The sequence below is a fragment of the Diaphorina citri genome, unplaced genomic scaffold (genome assembly GCF_000475195.1).
Source record: "Diaphorina citri unplaced genomic scaffold, Diaci psyllid genome assembly version 1.1 scaffold413, whole genome shotgun sequence".
Classification (NCBI taxonomy): domain Eukaryota; kingdom Metazoa; phylum Arthropoda; class Insecta; order Hemiptera; family Psyllidae; genus Diaphorina; species Diaphorina citri.
The window spans coordinates 121,324-144,483 of record NW_007377848.1 but is presented as its reverse complement, the minus strand read 5'-3'; the positions used below and the strand labels follow the sequence as shown (position 1 = coordinate 144,483).

General features: G+C 36.3%; 1 protein-coding gene and 1 long non-coding RNA gene across 2 annotated transcripts in view; one reads left to right on the top strand and one right to left on the bottom strand.

The window, feature by feature from the left end:
- LOC103508587 overlaps positions 1 to 23,160 on the bottom strand; it is a 149,210-nt gene that overhangs the window by 39,197 nt on the left and 86,853 nt on the right. The window contains exons 4-8 of the long non-coding RNA XR_003391315.1: positions 14,035 to 14,177; positions 13,184 to 13,482; positions 11,306 to 11,313; positions 3,847 to 4,060; positions 3,060 to 3,114 (exon numbers count right to left, since the gene is read on the bottom strand). This is a non-coding gene — a long non-coding RNA (Down syndrome cell adhesion molecule). The remainder of the gene's footprint in view (positions 1 to 3,059; positions 3,115 to 3,846; positions 4,061 to 11,305; positions 11,314 to 13,183; positions 13,483 to 14,034; positions 14,178 to 23,160) is intronic.
- On the top strand, positions 22,085 to 22,943 carry LOC103508586. The gene is made up of 2 exons (XM_008473144.2): positions 22,085 to 22,160; positions 22,349 to 22,943. The coding sequence occupies exon 2, from the start codon at positions 22,359 to 22,361 to the stop codon at positions 22,731 to 22,733; it is 375 nt and encodes a 124-aa protein (XP_008471366.1). The 5' UTR covers positions 22,085 to 22,160; positions 22,349 to 22,358; the 3' UTR covers positions 22,734 to 22,943.

Here is a 23,160-nt window from a genome sequence, read left to right as displayed (position 1 = left end):
GATAACACTTCAGTCGATCATTAGCGTCACCTATGTTAAGCTACGCCGAGCAAGGCCAAAAAATGGATGCGTGACTTCAACATTATATTGGTAGTTATTGGGAAACATTAAAAGGAATAAAGGGAGAACGGGCTCTAGTCTTGATCGAATAAACTACGGGCTAAAAAATTCCCGGAGGGACGGGCCCAGCTTGTTCTTAGTGTAACTGCAAGCCCAATGATGAAAAAAAATATGGGATTTTTTCCCGTTATCTTAATAAATAAAATTATAAATAAATAATAATATAGATTTTGCTCAGAACTGACTTTACATAATTATTTTTGTACATATTTACTTTTTTTATTTTTATTTATTATTATTTTTTTTTGTTTATTTTTAAAGGAGAATGGGGCAAATTTAACATCACAACATTCACAACTATGGAGATTTGAGTTACCAATGTTCCTATTATACAAAACATGGTATAGGTACAACCACACAATAGAATTAGATCTCGCGTTTACAAATTGATAAAATTGAAAATACATAAAAATAATAATAATAATAATAATAAATACTATGTATATTTAATTACATCATCACAGGTATTATCGCCAAAAAATCTCCCCCTCTATGTTGGAAATTCGCTGACTCCTGAATATTTTCAAAAATAACTTTTTTTTTTTAGGCAAAACTACAAACAAAAAGAGTAAACTAGATAAACTAGAGAGAGGAGGAGAGAGAAAAAGGGAGGGAGAGAAGGAGAAAGATAGAGAAAGGGAGGGCGAGAGAGAGAGAGAGAGAAAGTGATGAGGGAGAAAATATAACAAAGAGACACAGCAAACAATAAATATCGTGGGTGTGAGAGAAATAGAGCAGGATGGATAGGAGGAGGGGAAGATAATATCCCTGATAAAACCTAGACAAAGAAGAGGAATAGGGAGAAAGGGATAAAGGAAAGGACAGGGAAGGGGAGGAAAGAGATTTCAAAATATTTATAAAAAAATCCTCGACAAAAATTAATTTTAAATCCATGAAAAGCGACGTGACGAAGCAACTGAATGAGGGCTTGAAACATGTACTCAATTAACTTTCCTCTATGTGTGGAAATATATGGGGTGCACTCACTGAATCAGGACTTGAATACTCCGTTTATCTTCTCTTTACCTGTACTCATAAAAAGTGCACTCAGAGAGTGAGGGCTGAGGGCTTGAAATAGGTATTTAGCAGTCAAATACTGTTCTTCTTTCCCCTTTCTTTTTAAATTTTCATAATTTTACATGGATAAATAAATATTGGTATCTTTCGGTGGTGAAAAGATTGGCAGGAATTTAAACCTCCTATACGTCAAGAATCAAATCCGAAAACTTTTCTCATGTCCATACTGACTGAGTGTACAATACATGGGATGAAACCACTCGGCAAATTATACAACATGAATATTTTAGGCTAATGTTGAAAACAAGTTAACTGTAAAAAAAGTTCTGTTTTTTTCCCCTTTTTTTAATTTTCACAATTCAACAGTCCAATAATACTCTTGAGTATAATAATTATATGAAAATATTATAAAGGGTAGGCCTTGTAATTGTACAGAGAACTAAAACTCAAATTTAAGGGATGAAACCACTCGGCAAATTATACAACATGAATATTTTAGGCTAATGTTGAAAACAAGTTAACTGTAAAAAAAGTTCTGTTTTTTTTTCCTTTTTTTTTAATTTTCACAATTCAACAGTCCAATAATACTCTTGAGTATAATAATTATATGAAAATATTATACAGGGTAGGCCTTGTAATTGTACAGAGAACTAAAACTCAAATTTAAAACTATGATAAGGTTTAGATTCACCCTGTAGACATGTACGAGTGTTTGCAATTTATACATTGGCTGTGTTTTGTAGAGAGGCAATAATTTTATTATTATTATCCACAACTCATTCTCCTTCCCCATCCACTCCTTGGTACTGAAATTTCGCATACCCCTTTCCAATCAAGAGGAAAATTTAGTGAAAGATGCTGTGAAAATGGACTTGAAAGGAGCTTTAAAAGAAAGTGAACAATAGGAGACAGTTGAAACCGTTGAAAGTAGGGCAACAAGAAGTGAATTCACTACAAGAAAAGTCGAAAATTTCACTACAGAATTTTTTCCTGAACAGGTTGATCGAGAAAACAGGGCAACAAGAAAAGTCGAAAATTTCACTACAGAATTTTTTCCTGAACAGGGTGATCGGTCACCAGTTTGATTCAGCGCTACAACTTTGGAAAAATACACCTAATGTACCCAGAACTCGAGGTTTACCATCATTAAGGTCAAACGCGTCAAGTATAGCAATACGATTAACCTTTTTCTAATGGAAAAACTATTGCACAAATTATGCGCCTAAAGGAAAAATATACATATGTATTATGTTACTTTGTACTAGGTAGGTTTCCTTTATAGCTTTTGTTCTACCTGTGCCGTAAAGTCGCTGCAGTTCTGAAAGGGATGTGCAAATAGAATGAGAGCTACAGCTAGATACTAGGGGTTCTACAGTTTCTAGTTTTCTACACAGATGTAATTTTAATTTCAATTTGCTTGGCAGCTTCTGTCGGTGTTTTATCTCGCTCTTACCTCCCATGTTCATTTTCGTTCCTATTTCCATGTTTTCCCTTTAGCAGAAATGAACAGCGAGTACTATCTTGTCTATTTATAGAGAGAACACGGTCAAGTGAAGATAATTTTCGCCGTTTGCATGGGTGAAAATAATAGGAGTTAGTCAAGAGTAAGATAAATTATAATTAATTCAAGGAAGTGAGGGCAAGTAAGGAGTTTTTTACCTACCAAAGGATCAAAAAGGGCTTCAAATGAGACCTAATACATATTTCAAATTTATGATGTGGAAGAAGGATCGCTGAAAGAATAAAGAGAGAGCGGAAGTAAAGGGGAAAACAGAGAAGATCCACTATCATCCATGATGAGTCTGTATGTTAATTTTATTCTTTTTTCCAAGCCTCAACATTTATGTCTACAAAGTCTGCTTAGGAATGACACCAGGAGCTACAATCATGTAATTATTCTCAAGCTTGTTTTCGAATCGTGCCTTGCTTTGCATTATGAACAAGCAGGAGTACGAGATGAAAGTATGCGTCCACTACCTGAGGAAAAGATGATTTTTGACATTACGTGGTACTGGCTGTTTCGCTGTGCATTCAGGCTCATGAGGTACAAGAAGTGCTTTATTTAAACTGTCAGCTTAGAAACAAGTTGTTCCATTATACCAACAGTTTAATAGAGAGAGAACACAAAAACACTGGTCTTAAGGGAGCACCTCTCAGCTCTCTTATGCGAGGTATGAATGTTTACTTCCAACAGTTCCAACCAACACCTTTGTGATGGACTGATGGAGATCTTGAGACTATATTTCTTTCAGCTCTTCGATTTGTCTCAAATTAATTGTTTGAAATACATAGTTTGCTTTACTTTTAACAACAACATACCTAAGTATCCAATAAAAACAGAACCTCCCTAAGACTACAGAACCTTCCGAGAGGAACCTTATTCTTAAATCTTACTTGTTGCAAAGGCTGTGGAGATGTTGAGACTCCATATCTTGCCGCTCTATTCGATTTGTCCCGACTTACTTGTTGTTTTTTTTTAAAAAAAAAAAAAAAAAAAAAAAAAAAAAAAAAAAAAAAAACTGTAAAACTGTTCTCCTGGAAGGAATGCACCGTTTTCCAACAATTTTGAATGCGTTATGTGTTTGACACATTTTGCAAAGGGTACCTTAATTCTTCTATTTCAACCTTCACCTTTTGGGTCAGCTATTCTGATATCCACCACCATTAACACAGAATGTCAACCTTCATTTCAAAGGGAAAAGACCATACTTGTTGTAAAGGCTGCATGAAGGCCCGCAGTGGTGTTTCCACCACCAGTTCAAGCTCTCGCCTATCTTCCCCCAATATATTGGACGCCACACACACGTATCTGCCACCATCGCTCTGCTGGGGCTGGATAAAATGCAGGATAGATTCCATAGGTCGGATGAGGATTCCGCCCGGACGGATTTCAGTAAGAACACCGTCACGGTTTCTATACCATCTGGAAACAGATTAAAGATGATTCCGATGACTTTTATATTCAGAGGAAGAGATCCTAGATCCTATGTAAATGTTTCGTTTTCTTTCTGGTATTGTTTTGTTTGACAGAGATCCTATTCAAATGTTTTGCTTTTTTTCTGGCATGGTTTTCTTTTGGCTTTTTCTTGGATCATTCTCGATCCACAATCCCAGGAAGAAGAAAATAATGATCATTTATTAAATCGGACTACCATTTGTGAATTTTTGATAATTGTACAAAAATATTCGCACATGTACCATTGTACCTATAATTAATAGCTGGCATGGTTTTCTTTTGGCTTTTTCTTGGATCATTCTCGATCCACAATCCCAGGAAGAAGAAAATAATGATCATTTATTAAATCGGGCTACCATTTGTGAATTTTTGATAATTGTACAAAAATATTCGCACATGTACCATTGTACCTATAATTAATATAATGATAGAGCGCAGAACAGAGGTGTTGAAGTGTATTGTTATAAGGTAGGTACTGTAGTGGTAGTTATCCACCAAATTTATAACATAGGTACTTTCAGCTAAGCAGGATGAGCACAAGCACAAAGAGAAATAATTACATTTCCACATGAAATTCTAAAATTCTTTTTTAACGACATACCTGTACGAAATTAAACGTGATAGCTACCCATCCCATAAAAGTGAACATAAAATTACATACACTCCCTCCTCGACTCCTCTGTCTCATTTGTTTATAGCTGCACAGCGTAATCTTACACGTACTTACCGGGGGTAATTTTATCTAGGATCGTTAATGTTCTCTGCGAAAATTCAAATTACCTCTTCCTCTCTGAGCTAATCCTTTTTAGTTTCATCCTGTGTGAATTACTCCTTCGTCCTCCTCTCTATTACTCTTCCCTTCCCCTCTATGACTCTTGTCCCCTCCCTCCCATAACGTTGACACAGAGAGTGACACTCCCTCTCTGTCGTGTATGCTTGGCAGAAAAAACACTTAACTGTTTAAACATACGATGTGTTTTGCGCAAAAACCACATCAGCCTTCGGGATAATTTCCTCGGAAGAAATTAAACTTTCCCCGGAGGTAATGGATTAAGCTATTAAAAGTTTACTGCGGCGGGAACACAGAGAATATTTTTCAACAAGACGAGGCGAGAGCACCAAATCCATCTCGACACTGTGGAAGTATTTCACAATTTGGTCGATGTATCTTTCTCTTGGCCTTCCTCTTCCTTGGGAACCCTGCCTCTTTCCTTCAATGATTGCAACCATGAAATCATTATGCCTGTAGATATGTCCTATCCAGCGATGTCTTCTTTCCTCTAGCATGTTCATAATCTGTCTTCTTTCTCCTACCATCTGCAACACCCTTTCAATACATATTTCATATTTATGATGTGGAAGAAGGATCGCTGAAAGAATAAAGAGAGAGCAGAAGTAAAGGGGAAAACAGAGAAGATCCACTATCATCCATGATGAGTCTGTATGTTAATTTTATCCTTTTTTCCAAGCCTCAACATTTATGTCTACAAAGTCTGCCTAGGAATGACACCAGGAGCTACAATCATGGAATTATTCTCAAGCTTGTTTTCGAATCGTGCCTTGCTTTGCATTATGAACAAGCAGGAGCACGAGATGAAAGTATATCAATCAATGAATATGAAAAACCTTTCATCAGCACAAAGAGAGGAAAATATTTCCCGTCGCCCGAGGACGCTATCTCTGGCTTTCCGTATATTTTAAGCCCCGGATAGATTATATCATTCACCCCGCCAGTGACAGAATTACTGATTGCAGAAAGACTGCGGCTTATTTCCCGTCGCCCGAGGACGCTATCTCTGGCTTTCCGTATATTTTAAGCCCCGGATAGATTATATCATTCACCCCGCCAGTGACAGCATTACTGATTGCAGAAAGACTGCGGCATTTAACGAGCTTTTCCACGTCATTTGCAAAGGTTGTGTCATTTATATATCGACATCGACAGACGCACCATTGTCATTAGCAGGTTGGCTCCCGGGAGAATCTAAACAGGAGACGGGAGATGTATACGCTTTGTCAAATGTTCAATACAGTGGTAAATTACATGTGAAAATTGAATAATGAACTTCTGTTAAATTAATATAAAACGACACAAAGAACAATATAAACAATTAGCTACTGGTGCAGCATTATCAATTCTCGTTATCTCGTTCATTATACAAACTAGCAGTTTCCATGTTTCTATTGAATGAAAAAGAGGGAATTTGATTATGATTTTTTTGTCGATTTTATATATATTATATAATCAAAAAAATTCCCTGAGGGACGGACCCAGCTTGTTTGCGTTTAACCTATCACCCAAGTAAGCGCAACTGATCTATTCCTGATTATAATATTGTGTCCCCCCTTAACCATAACACCACTGAGGTTGGTAGTTAGCTAGTTGATAGGTCTACACGAAACACAGTATTATCTATCCTTCGGCCTTCGGGATCCATTGAGACAAAGGGAAATAGACGGAGAGATAAAGAGATGGATAAAGGAGAGAAAGAAAGGAAGAGATGGATGGGAAGAGAAATGGAGACGACAAAAGAGTGGGATAAATATATAGAGACAAAAATAGATGGAAAGAAAGGGAGAAAAGAGAACAAGAGGGGAAGAGGGAAAGAGGGGAGAGAAAGGATGAGTCTGAGATTTTATGTTTTAATAATGTGCATTCTATTCTAATGCAAAGGCAAAGGATTTCTGAGCCTTTATTTTTTTACAGCATTATAATCTCCTTTGAAGCTGATTGAGAGGCCGACGACAAACGCCGACCCCATCTGAACATGGGAAAAGGCGAAGAAGAACACAGCAGATGGAGAAATAGGTGGAAGGGAGGTGGAGATGAAAAGGGAGCCAGGGGGAGGAAAAGAGATAGGGGAAGAAGAAGAAGAAGAAGAAGAAAGGAAAAGGGCACAGAGAAAATAATGCCAAGAAGACAAGAAAGTGCCAAAGAAGAGAAAACAATAGAGATGCACAATGCACATTACTTGCTCATTTAATTAACAGTTGAAAAAGATTTTCAGCATTTCAGCAGCTATTCTAGGCAAATCACTAAAGTTGAGCAACGTTGTGAGCGGTTTAGTATCTGGAAGGTTCATCACGTAGTGCTCGCTACTCGAGACTCACTAATTTAAATCTTTTTCTCCTCGTTAATTATATCAGTCTTGAAGTTACTAATAAGGTCAAGATAATGAAGATCTCAATGTTTTTTATAAGCTGATAGGTACTCTCTTCTTCTCTTATAATCAGAGTCCTTCAAACGTCATAATGTCATGATATCATACTAAAACGTCATATTTTAGCTTTTTTGGGGAAAACATCATAAAACGCCGAATTTTCTAAAAATGTCATAAAAAACGTCATATTTTAGGCATTTTGAGCCAAAATTTACGAAAAAGTCCTAAAAATATCTTACATTTTCTTTTTTTTTGCCTGAGCAGGGACGATCTTATTATTATTATTTTAGTGATCTTACCTATTAGAGACTCGAGTGTTTTCATGACTATTACTAGATCCCTACACGTAACAAGTAAAGCTGGTATGTTATTAGTTACAAGTTCCTATCCAAAAATGTCGGCCCTTAAAAGTGGTGAGATCAGAAAATTAAGGCCAAGTCTGCATTCCCAATTTTTCGTATTAGCTGGCTCATCCTGAACCGCAGTCAACTATCGTGAGGACTTGTGCTTAAGATCGGAAGAGCGTCGTGTCCCTTTGAACGATCACTCTAAAGGTGATTGAGAGGCCGACGACAAACGCCGACCCCATCTGAACATGGGAAAAGGCGAAGAAGAAGATTATATTATTTTTCTCATTAATTTAAATCTTTTTCTCCCCGTTAATTATATCAGTCTTGAAGTTACTAATAAGGTCAAGATAATGAAGATCTCAATGTTTTTTATAAGATAGGTACTCTCTTCTTCTCTTATAATTTCTTGCAACTTCCTGGGTTTATAGTCCCACAGCCAGACGCTAGTCTACTCTCTGTTTAACGTCCCCTATTCAGACCATCATCCATCACTATCAGGTAGACCTGATCAGGTGTACCTGTCGTCAGGTCTACCTGATAATGAGTGGCTAGCCTAAGTAAGATTACAGTGGTAAAACATCACATATTCGAGAAAGACCATCCAAAGACAAATCTTTCTTCCATAATTTCTAAACTTGTGTACATACATACTTGATCGTTGATACATACTTGATCGTTGTTAAAGGTGTGTCCACACATAGTCGACCGGCCATCGATCGACGGACTTCGACTGAACCGTCCACACTGCCTCCATAACATAGATTCACCTTGTCGATCGACGGCCGGTCGACTATGTGTGAACACAGCTTAACGAATGAGAGTCTACTCAAACTTCAGTAATGGTATTTCAGCAAACCTTCATTAGGAACCTATTTTAGCAACCTTCAGTTTCTTTAATCCGTAAGAATCCATACCATCAATCTTAGAGAATATTTTTTAGACATTGATTAAAAAAAGAGAGAGAAACAGGAGGGCAAAATTGCTAGCACTTCCCAAATTCAACGCAAATTATGTGTAATTAATTCTAATGATGTTTTCCCTTTAGAACGTTAATTATCCTTTATCTTATCCTTCCTATCCTTTTTCCATCCTGAAATTCCTCGTTACCTATTTCTCTTTTCCAGTGCCGTAGTTAGAGACATGTAAAACATGAATGAAAAAATGGGGTTATAGCATGATATCATGGATGAAAGAATGAATAAACTACCTAAATTCATTGAAAATTTCTTTTCTTTTCGAATTCAATATAATTTGAATGAAAAAATGGGGTTATAGCATGATATCATGGATGAAAGAATGAATAAACTACCTAAATTCATTGAAAATTTCTTGAATGAAAAAATGGGGTTATAGCATGATATCATGGATGAAAGAATGAATAAACTACCTAAATTCATTGAAAATTTCTTTTTTTTTTTCGAATTCAATATAATCGTTATCCTTTTTATCTGTATTATTATTGGAAGATTGATAAGTGATAACAGAGTGTTAGGTATTGATTCTAAAGTTATTAGTTTATGCCAGTATCTAACTCATAGTCCATGAAGTCAACTAAGTACACCCTAATACCTCTTGAGATCATTATTTTTTTGGTGAGTGACAAAAACAAAAAATTCCTAATGTGTATTGTGACCTTTTACAGTGTCAACAAAAAATCATAGTTCAATGTCGCCACAGGAGGGAACTCTCGCATCAATTTTATTCAAATTTCGACCCTGAGCTACTTTGGCCTCCTTTCTTCACTTCTCGCCATTTCACATAATTTATAATGCCCCTTCCCCACTCTCCTCTATCCACTACACTTCCTCCCACCAACCTTCTCATCCTCCTCCATTCACCTTGTCTCGACTAGATAGGACTTTAGAACAGTGGTGTTCAAACTTTATCAGAGCATTACCCCTGAACGAAGGCAGATATCTGTAAATGTGCAAATTAGGGCACGTATTGAGAAGATCTAGTGATTCTAGTGAACAACTCATGAAGAAAATGATGACTAACTTAAAAGAACAGTGTGAACCAGACAAACCGACAACATAGAGTGGGTGGGGTTGAGTTTATAGATAGAAACATGAATAACACAGCTGGCAGAGTACATGAAATCTAATTGAGTACTTTGGATAGAGTACTGTAATCGTCATAGTATAAACTTACATTCTATTCTGTTTCACCTTTTACCCCATTGAACCAAAATGGTCGAGTCAAGTGTAATGGCCCGTCACGTTCTTTTCGTGTGAAACATGAATAACACAGCTGGCAGAGTACATGAAATCTAATTGAGTACTTTGGATAGAGTACTGTAATCGTCATAGTATAAACTTACTTTCTACTCTGTTTCACCTTTTACCCCATTGAACCAAAATGGTCGAGTCAAGTGTAATGGCCCGTCACGTTCTTTTCGTGGTCGGTACCTAATCTACTTCAGGTTGTCAGGTTGAGATCCACTGCCTCACAAGGAGCGGTAACGAGCTCACAGCGAACAAAACAAATTATCAAATTTGAATTTGAAATGGTGATCGCGTCATTTATCAGTGCGGCCATGTGGAAGAGTTTCAGATAAAAAGCTCTGGAAAGCATTTCGGTGAAGCTTTTGTAATTATTGTTCACAGTGTGCGGACCCTTATCCATGTTTTCAGTTTTTGTCGTCTCTTCTCTTAGTTTGCGAACCTAATTTTTCCATTATCGATTTTCGTTCAACTGAATTGAAACTATACCGATTTTGGTCTCATTGTTTTATGATAAAATTAATTTTTTATCTATGAATACATACATGTCCAATTTCGCCTGGTTTATTAACCAATTTTTTTTTTAGTAAATCCATGTTTTCAGTTTTTGTCGTCTCTTCTCTTAGTTTGCGAACCTAATTTTTCCATTATCGATTTTCGTTCAACTGAATTGAAACTAGGTATACCGATTTTGGTCTCATTGTTTTATGATGAAATTAATTATTTTTTATCTATGAATACAAATACATACCTACATGTCCAATTTCGCCTGGTTTATTAACCAAATGTTTTTTTTTTTTTTTTAGTAAATAATGTCGCAAACCATTTGCCTTTTATTCTTAACAATTTAGGTACTTACATAATAAAGTATAAAAAAATAATGAGATCTATAACTATTATCTAACAATAAAAGAGAATATAAAAAGACCTAGCTTCGTGTAGGTAGACTTTATAGCTTAGGTTTGCATTATACGGATTCCAAAGCTCCCATTTTTGGACAGGAAATTGAGAAAAAACCTAGCTTCGTGTAGGTAGACTTTATAGCTTAGGTTTGCATTATACGGATTCCAAAGCTCCCATTTTTGGACAGGAAATTGAGAAAACTCTTCGTTGATTTACTGTTGTTTTACTCGCATACTCGTACTTATTTTTCTCTCTTCCTTCCTTGGTCCATTCATTGTGTTCTTTATTTCAATATTTTTCTTTCTTTATTTCTAGGCAGAGAAACAGAGGTCAATAACTTTGATATAAAATATTTTCACATTTCGTTCCATGCCATTTAAGATTTAAGACTTGGATGTATGGAATCATTTTCTTGAACCTTTGTACCAACTTTTGATTTCTGACTCACTGAATAAATCAAACCTACATATTTTCAAGAGTTAACAAATATCTGCCTTCTCTAGGGCTACAAAAGGAGGGTTACTTTCGGAAAGGAAGACATAATACCTAACTGAAAGAAGAAAACTTGGGTGTTACGGCACATCCTGGGGGAAAAACGAAGGAATATAAAGATGCTGACAGCACTTGATCACAAGTGAAGTAGTAACGCTTTAAAGCGTTTTTCATAAGACAAGACGGCCGCTGTCTTTGAAGAGGGCAGACATTTGGGTAGAACAAACATTGTTCGGACCCAGTGAACCGTGGCTAAATCAACATTGACTTTTTTTTAGAAAATGTCACACAAAGGGCAAGACAGAGGAGAGGGAGAGAAAGAGAAAAACACAGGAAGGGAGGAATTAAAAGGAGAAGGAAGGAGCCAAATAAAATTGTTTTTCACGGGTGATTCGGGGCAAAGGTCAGTGAAGCAATGAGAGACATTAAAGAGTTTTATTGTATCTTTTTTGTTTTCTCAAAAACGTTCGAATTGCGAAACTAGAAAGCTGAAATTTGGTAGGAATATTCCTTTTATGGTCTAGGTGTGCAATAAGAAAGGATTTTGCGAAAATCTAAACCGATTTGGTAAAAATCGGATAATCACCCATCCAGATATTAACCAAAGTAATCGTTACTTAACCCTCACTTCGTGGAAAATGTTGAAAAGGTTGTGAACAAAATATCTCAAGAACGGCTTGTCGTAAAGCGATGAAATTCGGTATGATATACCGATATGTTCCAAGGACGCGACTGTAACAATTTGGTAAAAATCGGATAGTCACCCATCCAGATATCAACCAAAGTCAATGTTGCTTCGAACTTAAAAAAAAATCAAAATTTTTCATACTTTATATGATTCCTTATCACACGGGGAGTATTTTAAGATAGAAAATTTTTGGTCAAAAATTGGCCGCCGTAGGCGGTCGATTATGGACTTGGAAAATTTTTCAAAAAAAAAAAGTTTAATTTTTGGACACTTTTTAATGATCCCTCATTACATGGGGAGTATTTTGAGATTTTTATACTTTAATAAAAGGCATTTTTTTTATATATAGGATAAGTAGGTTAACCCTCATTTCGTGGAAAATGTTGAAAAGGTTGTGAACAAAATATCTCAAGAACGGCTTGTCGTAAAGCGATGAAATTTGGTATGATATACCTAACCTACCCTGCTGTCATCAAAGTCATATATCAAGACAACCTATACCAAGATAATCCGCCCTGTAAATTAGTTACAGGTTCTGACTAACTTTAACATCTCAGAAATACAATTTAAAAACACCTTTCTTGCAAAACACTTTTTTGATGAAGCGAACACCAAAACACTTCAACCTAAACCTTAAATATCTCAAGCCAAATACCATGTAAATTTGTAAAACACTTCTCACTTCCAAAAACACTTTTTGGAATAAAATCAGAGCTAAAATGAAAACAAACCACCTCTAATTTTAGCCAGTCAGAAGGAGCATTTCGAAGCAAATCTCGTCGAAAATATTGTATGATTTGTAGGTCAATCATCTTTCATTTGGATTTTAAACAGAGTAAAGTATAGGTCAAAGATAATTATTATTATAGGAGTGTTTTTATTTTATTTTTTATGGAAGGTTTTATTTCCCGGTGTGTTATCGTCGAAAATATTGTATGATTTGTAGGTCAATCATCTTTCATTTGGATTTTAAACAGAGTAAAGTATAGGTCAAAGATAATTATTATAGGAGTGTTTTTATTTTATGTTTTATGGAAGGTTTTATTTCCCGTCTTTAGCAGAAATGAACAGCGAGTACTATCTTGTCTATTTATAGAGAGAACACGGTCAAGTGAAGATAATTTTCGCCGTTTGCATGGATGAAAATAATGGGAGTCAGTCAAGAGTAAGATTAATTCAAGGAAGTGAGAGCCGATAAGGAGTTTTTTACCTAACCAATGGATCAAAAAAGGGCTTCAAATGAGACCTAATCATCATCTGTTTCAATCCTAAGATTGGTTTATAGCTCTCCATTCTACTCTATCAGATGTCTTCCTCTTCATGTCTGCATATGTTTCAGACCCGCAGTATTTCACAATTTGGTCGATGTATCTTTCTCTTGGCCTTCCTCTTCCTTGGGAACCCTGCCTCTTTCCTTCAATGATTGCAACCATGAAATCATTATGCCTGTAGATATGTCCTATCCAGCGATGTCTTCTTTCCTCTAGCATGTTCATAATCTGTCTTCTTTCTCCTACCATCTGCAACACCCTTTCAATACATATTTCATATTTATGATGTGGAAGAAGGATCGCTGAAAGAATAAAGAGAGAGCGAAAGTAAAGGGGAAAACAGAGAAGATCCACTATCATCCATGATGAGTCTGTATGTTAATTTTATCCTTTTTTCCAAGCCTCAACATTTATGTCTACAAAGTCTGCCTAGGAATGACACCAGGAGCTACAATCATGGAATTATTCTCAAGCTTGTTTTCGAATCGTGCCTTGCTTTGCATTATGAACAAGCAGGAGCACGAGATGAAAGTATATCAATCAATGAATATGAAAAACCTTTCATCAGCACAAAGAGAGGAAAATATTTCCCGTATTGTGTTCAAATACAAAATTTATTGTTCCATACAAAATTTCAGAATGTTTACTTCTGAAATCATCTAAGAAATCCATTTTATTCCAAAGGAACCACGCTTTATTAACCAATCAAATCTTGTGCTCTTATTGGGACACCCTTTAGCTACGGATGCCAATGTTCAGAGGATTTCTTGTGAAATGACAAAACCCTGCACCTTGACGTTTGCGGACATAATGCATAGTTATTGTTAGCTTTACAATAGTGGATGTTCTCTTACCTGGTTTCAGTTTGACGTTCCGGGACACAATACTCCCCATAGCATTGCTAGCTTCACACCGGTAGATGGCGGAATGAATGGCCGACGTGAATTGCTCTGGTGGAAACGGAGGAATGTAGAGGCTGCCGTTGTTGAGTAATTCTCTGAAATCCAAACATTGAGTTTCACAGATTAAGACACTACCCCACAAAAACATAAATGTGAAAAAAAGGGTTCCTATCCAAAAATGTCGGCCCTTAAAAGTGGTGAGATCAGAAAATTAAGGCCAAGTCTGCATTCCCAATTTTTCGTCTTAGCTGGCTCATCCTGAACCGCAGTCAACAGGGGGGGGGGGAGTCATCCTCGTTGGAAATTATAATTAATTTTTCTTCTCATTTTTAGTTGACTTATTTAGAACAAAAATGTGGCAGTTTTATTTCAGAGGAGGCGCGAGAATGACAGGAAATTCACCTCCGTCTTTTGACTACTTCCTGTTGTATCTTTCTGTCTCAGTTGGCACCAAAGTTAGAGGTAAAAGTGTCAAATATACAGCAGATACAGCTGCATATCTCATACGTACTTGTTGGGGAACGTGGTTTAAAGAGACAAGAGCCAAACTGTTTTATTCCATAAAATCCTCTGTAATCACATGTATAAAAGCCGCCTCTAAAGTTTCACAACAGATGTATTAGGTACTCTCTGAACTCCATCTAACCGAAACCCTGACATGAACTTTATTTAAGCTCCCCAGCAGTCATTAACGACACGACACAGACATTTAGAAAAAAAAAACTCAGATGTACAAGTTCTCTCCAAAAGTTTAATTATAATCATCAACTATACATAATAGGTACCTACATTGTTCGGTTTTCTTTTATACCTAATTCTACTAATTATTTCTTACTCTTTCCAAGAATTAAGGAAACTGACATTATTTTCCAATGTACAAAACTTTCAAGATCTTGGAAAAAAAAAAAAACTTCGTAGATTATTTGGAATTACTTTTTCCGAGTTGAGCTGTCATCTGTATAGGAGAGTATCAGTAGCATCTCCATCTCCACTAATATGACCCAAGTTTAGTTTAGAGTTTGGCCTCATTTGGTATCTAGTTGGTGACTAGGTACACAATATGTGTAACTTGAATGGTATATGGTATAGCATAAGCTAATCTGCCAATCTTGTAGCTTTCTTTATTCATTTTCCAAACACATGCCTCTTCAGAATTCCATGTATTTAAATAATACTATCTCAGCAAAAGTTCGTATTATCCACGCCAAGAAAAGTTTGTAGGTCACGTGTTCGTTTATTTGCACAAAAATACTTCATCAAGTCTTCTTTAATAACATAATAAAATTTTAATGTGGTTTACTTGTTTTATAAAATATTTGTATAAAATGATTCACAGCTTCATGTTCATTTCTCGAGTAAGTTTTCCAACTTGGTTAAAAAATGTTGGAATAGTCGAGTGCTTAAAAACTATTATGAAAATTAAATTGTGTGAATGGAATTATTTTTAAATGAAGAAAAAGCTTAATGTTGGAATAGTCGAGTGCTTAAAAACTATTATGAAAATTAAATTGTGTGAATGGAATTATTTTTAAATGAAGAAAAAGCTTAAAAACTTGGATTTACAGAGTTCAGCATATAATTTATGCCGAGCATTAGTTTTGGTTAAAAAATAAAATTTTTGTGCTTAAATTAAAACCGTAATTAAAACTTTGGGAATTGTGGTTGAATTTCAATCAGTGGCGTCCTCATGATGGAAACACCAGATTGTTTGTTTCTGTGATACCTGCGCAAAATATCATTGGTATTGGGCCGTATAGTTATGATCTTCTATGCCTGAGAAAGCTAGAAATAAACCCCCTTCAATCGAAAACTTTTAAAGTTAGCAAAACGATCACGAAAGGTCGCAAGTCCTGATGAATTCGACACTGATAATGCGTGTTATAATATTATGATGAATGGTAGAGTATGTTTTGAACATTTAAATTTCCGACATTTTTAGTAACTGAATTCGACACTGATAATGCGTGTTATAATATTATGATGAATGGTAGAGTATGTTTTGAACATTTAAATTTCTGACATTTTTAGTAAACCGAGATAAATCGATTTAAAAAATACCGGTAAATCGTGAACTTTGACGTCACGGCATACGCTCCCGTACACGATGACGTCACATCAAAGCAAAGCTCCCTTGCAGGCAACACATTAATGTGTTTGTGCACACAAGTTTCTGCGCATTTCTTTCTGCTCCTCCGCAAGCGTGCTTGCATATTGGCGCTACCTAGCGGACGAAAAAAACAACTGCGTAAAGTCTGACGTCACACATCTCATTAGAATGGAAAATAAAAATTAAATTTTCGACTTTTACAGTTATTTTTTCGGAGTTTTTGACCTCGGATTTGAATTTTTCCCAACATTTTACATAGGAATCGACCATTTATTTATAAATTTTTACCCATTTGCAACTGCTCCATTGCGCTTTCATTTTGGTGGAGGTGACTGCTGTGAATTTCCAATAGATGACCACCATAATCCATGTTCCATCATGTAGAGCTTCTACAATAACAAACATTATGACAAACTAGAGCCACATTCATTTCAAACTTTTACAACGTGAAATGCAAATATTATTTTTTCTCCCAGTTATGTATTTGGGTACCTATTTATTTTATGTATTGCTCTCATAAAATTTATGTACTCCCATTGTTGAGTTTAACATTTAACACTATACAAATGCTGCATTTTACAATTGGGTATCGTACAAATAGACTGCAGTGGTGGGCGAACATTGTCTGTTCATATTGTATGATATAGCTTACGAGGGGGTAGGAAAAAAATGTGAGGGTCTTGTGTTGAGAAGTAGACAAGCTGTCTGCCGAATCCTGTTGCACGGAAACAGTTGAAAGTGAGTAGGGTCCCGAATGTAAATTCACCCACCTTAACACCTACTAGGAAAAAAGGAACTGGAAGTGCTCAAGACATACATACATGGAAATTTCATTTTTATTCGGTCAAGGAGTAAAGTTTTTGTAAATAGGTACCTACAATTTTCTTGACAGTGATATGTGGGAGGGAGAGGGAGGAGAATTGTGCATTTTACAAAACTAGGGTTTCTGTAGAATTGTTTATTTTATGAAACTAGAATGACACATATATCAGTTATTATTTCAGGACTCCTCCTAACACTGTAAAATAGGTATTTTAAATAAAAGTAAATAATATAAATACCAATATTTATTGAATTTATTTCACCTGATTCAATCTCCGGCGTGAAGACGGGTGAAAGCTCATTTATTATTCCAACCTGAACTTTTTATATCATTTTTTTTTTTTTTTTAATATTAGAGAATTATTTTCCTCTCCCTCTCCCTCTTACCTTTTCGCGCTCCTCTCTTTTTTCAATTATTTAAATTTTGCATTTTAAAATTCATCTCAGAGAATGCCAGAGTTAAACAATTTTTTTCTTCTACCTTTTAATCCAGTTTTAATTTCTAAATTACGATGGAATGACATTGAATTTCAATATGGCTGATGAGATGGAAATATTTTGGTTTCCATCAGTTCCTAATTACATTTCACAGCCGCTTGTGGGATGATTCGAAACATCTTCTAGGGTTCTTGGGTGTAATGGCGATGGAATGACATTGAATTTCAATATGGCTGATGAGATGGAAATATTTTGGTTTCCATCAGTTCCTAATTACATTTCACAGCCGCTTTTGGGATGATTCGAAACATCTTCTAGGGCTCTTGGGTGTAATGGGTTAACGCCCGGCCAAACCATTGTGTGATTTGATTTGATGAGGTTTAATTGAGGGAAATTTAACATTGGAAGTCTCAAGTGTTTTGGATAACGATGAAATTCGCCCCGGGAGTACAAACACACCCAACCCCTGACCTTGCGCTGACATTGAATTTCAATATGGTTGATGTCCCAAAATCGAAGAAAGAAGGAGGAGAGAATAGGAGAAAGCCGTTCCAAGAACGAGCCTTATCTATTTTGGATGACGATGAAGTTTGCCCAGGGAAGGAATCCGATTTTAGTTGGAGTACAACCACACCAACAATCCTTGACTTGCGCTTACAAGGTGCGCCACCTTCCAAGCTAACTAGGTTGGGCGGGATAGACTCGGGCTAAGCGAAAGTCTCAGCACACCAAAGCCAATATTAGGGCTCCAGTATTCACCATACTGTCTCACCCAGTATGAATATGCAGAATTACATGGGGTGTAATGGGTTAACGCCCGGCCAAACCATTGTGTGATTTGCTGATTTGATGAGGTTTAATTGAGGGAAATTTAACATTGGAAGTCTTAAGTGTTTTGGATAACGATGAAATTCGCCCCGGGAGTACAAACACACCCACCCCTGACCTTGCGCTGACATTGAATTTCAATATGGTTGATGTCCCGAAATCGAAGAAAGAAGGAGGAGAGAATAGGAGAAAGCCGTTCCAAGAACGAGCCTTATCTATTTTGGATGACGATGAAGTTCGCCCAGGCAGGGAATCCGATTTTAGTTGGAGTACAACCACACCAACAATCCTTGACTTAGCGCTTACAAGGTGCGCCACCTTCCAAGCTAACTAGGTTGGGCGGGATAGACTCGGGCTAAGTGAAAGTCTCACACCAAAGCCAATATTAGGGCTCCAGTATTCACCATACTGTCTCACCCAGTATAAATATGCAGAATTACATGTGTAAAACACGTTATTCTAGTAGGTAATACATGATGTGATGATTTACATATAGAGTGGAATATTTTCACTTTGACGAAACAAAAGGGAGAGAAGGAGTCAGAGTAGGAGGATTAAGCGAGAAAAGAGAAAGAAAAGAGGGAATAATAAAAATAGAATGAGCTTGTAAGCGCAAAAGAGATATCTAATAAAGAGATAATAAGAGAAACCTACAATAATACTATTTGCATCAAAATATACAAAACAAATTTGTTTGAAATCTGGAACCAATATTTAGGTACTGTACTAACTATACCTAAATACATTTTATTTTGTTGTCAAATGATAGATGTTCACCGTCCACCAAAACTTTCGAGCAGACACACAAACCCACTCAGTCCAATTTTGCTAAAGTTCGATACCACGACATTACAACTCACATTAATATTCACACTACATTTATTTCAAGTCGGAAAACCGAGAGGAAAAAAAATCGAAACCCACTCAGTCCAATTTTGCTAAAGTTCGATACCACGACATTACAACTCACATTAATATTCACACTACATTTATTTCAAGTCGGAAAAACGAGAGGAAAAAAAAAAATCGAAAAAAACACCGAGCGCGAACTTTCACAGGAAAATTCACATTCATATCCGACGAAAGAAAACTTCGAGCTTTATTCAAATCTAACTTTACCATCATCGGATTCAAAGTTTGCCCTTCTCGGGTCCCCAAGTCCCAAAGTGTTATTGGAAATGGGAACAAAACTTCAATATCCATTGATATCCGTAAGTGCCAAACTATACTATCAGGGAAAAAACTTCAATATCTATTCAATATGGGAGAGGGAGGGGGTTTTCCAATCATTTTATTGATGACACTCCTTAATCAAGAGCAAGTGAGAGGGGTGGAGGGAGAGGTGAGATAGAGATAAAGTCATAGGAAAGGGAACAGGAACGGTTAGGGTGATTTTCATCATCAACCCAAGTGACACTCCTGGCACATTGTGACGAAATTTTACAAGGTGTCCAAGTTTTGTTCTCTCGTTATTAATCGAAACGAAATGCACCTGTGCCCTATCGACATTGTTAACTCCGTACTGATGTAAATTGTAAATGGGGAGGCAGAGTTTAGGGGGAGAGAGATCAGAAGATATTTGAACAAAGGGATATGGAGAGCCAGGGGAAGAAAGTATATGACACTCCTGGCACATTGTGACGAAATTTTACAAGGTGTCCAAGTTTTGTTCTCTCGTTATTAATCGAAACGAAATGCACCTGTGCCGCTGTGCCCTATCGACATTGTTAACTCTGTACTGATGTAAATTGTAAATGGGGAGGCAGAGTTTAGGGGGAGAGAGATCAGAAGATATTTAAACAAAGAGATATGGAGAGGCAGGGGAAGAAAGTATGTGAGAAATGTGGGCGAGGGATGAAAAGATATTTTCAAAGAGAGAATATAGGTGAGAAAAAATCGAGGAAGAGAGAAAAGGGTATCCATATCCAATAAACAGCTTGCAGCATTGTATCAAGTTCCTTTGTAAAAACACAATACACATTATTTTGATGATATTTGCTGCTAACAATGAAAGATATTCCTCTGGAGCAAATGACAAAGTGATATTGTCACACTACTGAACAGCTGGACACTCATTCCTTACAGTAGTTATCTATGTACATAGGTACTTGCCTGGCACTCAATCATGTGTGCATATATATGAGATACGAGTAGGTCCTTGTCCCTGCATCAAAAGACCAGAGTTGACTAGATCCATATGGACCCATTGGAATGTGTGCATATATGAGATACGAGTAGGTCCTTGTCCCTGCATCAAAAGACCAGAGTTGACTAGATCCATATGGACCCATTGGACCGAAGAAGATAAAGTATTTTATTTTTAGGAGAGAGAAAAAAAAGTAGTGCAAAGTTACACGTTTAGGTTACGGGAACATACATACCTACAAGTTTGGGAGAGGGAGAAAAAAACTACAAGTTTTGTGTTCTTTGGTGTGAATGAAAACTTGGGGTGAAATGGGAAAACATGTTTCAAAACATGTTTTTGAGGAGGTCACGTACATGGGGAATATCATCTTTTCTTCTTGAATATCAGCTTTTTTCCACAAGAAAAGTCGAGTTCTTTTTACATCATGCTGTTTTGATACGGTTGTGTGTTTCCTTTCAGGATAAACAATAAATAATATCCACCTGTTTAACATATCTGATGTTTTGAACCGTGTAAAAAGTTGTCTGCATCATATACAGGGTGATTGAGATGGAAAATAAAACAAAAGAGTACCAGAAGAACTAATGGAAAAGACAAATCTGAGGACAAAATAAATAGATGAAGTACGTTGTGAAATCTAATAGCTTATTCGTTAAAATGATGGGCTTGTACCTATTTCAGAAGTTCAAAGATCTGATGTTTTGAACCGTGTAAAAAGTTGTCTGCATCATATACAGGGTGATTGAGATGGAAAATAAAACAAAAGAGTACCAGAAGAAATAATGGAAAAGACAAATCTGAGGACAAAATAAATAGATGAAGTACGTTGTGAAATCCAATAGCTTATTCGTTAAAATGATGGGCTTGTACCTATTTCAGAAGTTCAAACGAAAAGGTATTAGACATTTCTCAATAAAAGCAGTTATAAAATGAAATTTTCATTTTAGGATGACAGTCCGTTTTGGTGATGCCTAAGTACCTCGTACTCCAGAAAAATCATAATGAAAAATCCCCCTCTTAAGACCGAGGTAACTTCGGCACTGGTTTAATTTTCTTTCTGTTCTCCTATAATAATCATAAAAACCTTTAATGTCTCAATTACTAAATGAAAACTCTCTTTCCTTTCCTTACCCTTTGCCTCGTTTCATAAATTAGGTATAAAAAATTAGATCAGTCTAGCAAGTGTAGTTCTGCTGGTGGCTGCTCTCCTGCTCGTAAAAGCGTAATGTAGTAATAGTAAGTATTGAGCTCAAGTTTACGACATGATGTTGGATGTTGCAACCTACTTAGCTATTATTTTTCAGCGCTAAAAAAAAAACCTTGGGGTACCTAAACATTATTATGAAGTTCTAGCGTTTAGTTTCTTGGATATTTTAACGGCGATATGCTGACGGTTTCTGAGCGCTAAAGTTTACGAAGCTCTGAGCTTAACCTCAAATCTCGAGTTTAAGTCGGGCAATCTATAATAAATGTGCACCATAAAACGATGTAGTGCAGTGTGATAAAACACTACTGTGCAATGTAAAACGTGTCTGCATCTGATGGATGCATATACAGTGACCGCAGTTGTAAATTTTAAACCTCGACACATTCCTAGAGCCTGACTTGCAATGCCATTTATTTGCTTCCTTTTGGCCATTCTATGAGTAGATATTTACATTATAGTGATCTTACCTATTAGAGACTCGAGTGTTTTCATGACTATTACTAGATCCCTACACGTAACAAGTAAAGCTGGTATGTTATTAGTTTCCTCTGTTATTTCAGCCATAGATCATGAATAATAAACAGGGCTAAAAGAATGTAATGGTCGTAGGTACATGAAAATATTAAACCAATTTTCATGTACTTAGTACTTCCTTTTTATGAATACTAGACAATATTTTTACTATACCTACATAATTGTTTCTCTCATTTCTCCACAGGCGAAAACTAATGGACCGGAAAGACTCGAAGATTGCTAGTAAGAAAACGAAAATGAAAATCATTAAAATAAATTATATTAAGGAGCTAATTCATGGCCGTTACTGTAGGCCTTTCCAGTACACCGCCATTCATGAAAACAACGACCAAACAATAAAATACAACAAGAGTAAGGACCGCGTATTTTATGAAGTCATAGCAAAATATTTCAGAAAGCACCTCACAACGAATAAACTTGTAAAGAATGGTGGAATTCAAATAGGGGGATTGACAGAAGGAAAATCAGACGATGTAATGCTATTCGATGGTAATTGTGTCAAAGAAGAACAAGATGAGGATGTCAAAGACGAGGATTCTCTACAGATTCAAGGGTATAATAATACCTAAGACCCAAAAAGAGCAAATGAATGTGCCCCATCGGGATTCGAAACCACACCCTCTCTCTTACCAGACGACTGTCTCACTATCCTAGGTGAGATATTAAATCTACTACCTACCTGATAGTAAAGCCAGTATAGCCTAGCAATACCTACCATAATATTGATAGAAGGGCTCTAGGATTCCTTTCATTTTCCTGATACTTGTGCGTGTCAAGTTAAACGTCTACTACCTACCTGATAGTAAAGCCAGTATAGCCTAGCAATACCTACCATAATATTGATAGAAGGGCTCTAGGATTCTCTAGATGTAGGTACCTTTCATTTTTCTGATACTCGTGCGTGTCAAGTTAAACGTATTTCTACTACCTACCTGATAGTAAAGCCAGTATAGCCTAGCAATACCTACCATAATATTGATAGAAGGGCTCTAGGAT

What these genes read in the sequence shown, in the direction of transcription:
- LOC103508586 (XM_008473144.2), top strand. Translation starts at nt 22,359, where the DNA reads ATGGACCGGAAAGACTCGAAGATTGCTAGTAAGAAAACGAAAATGAAA.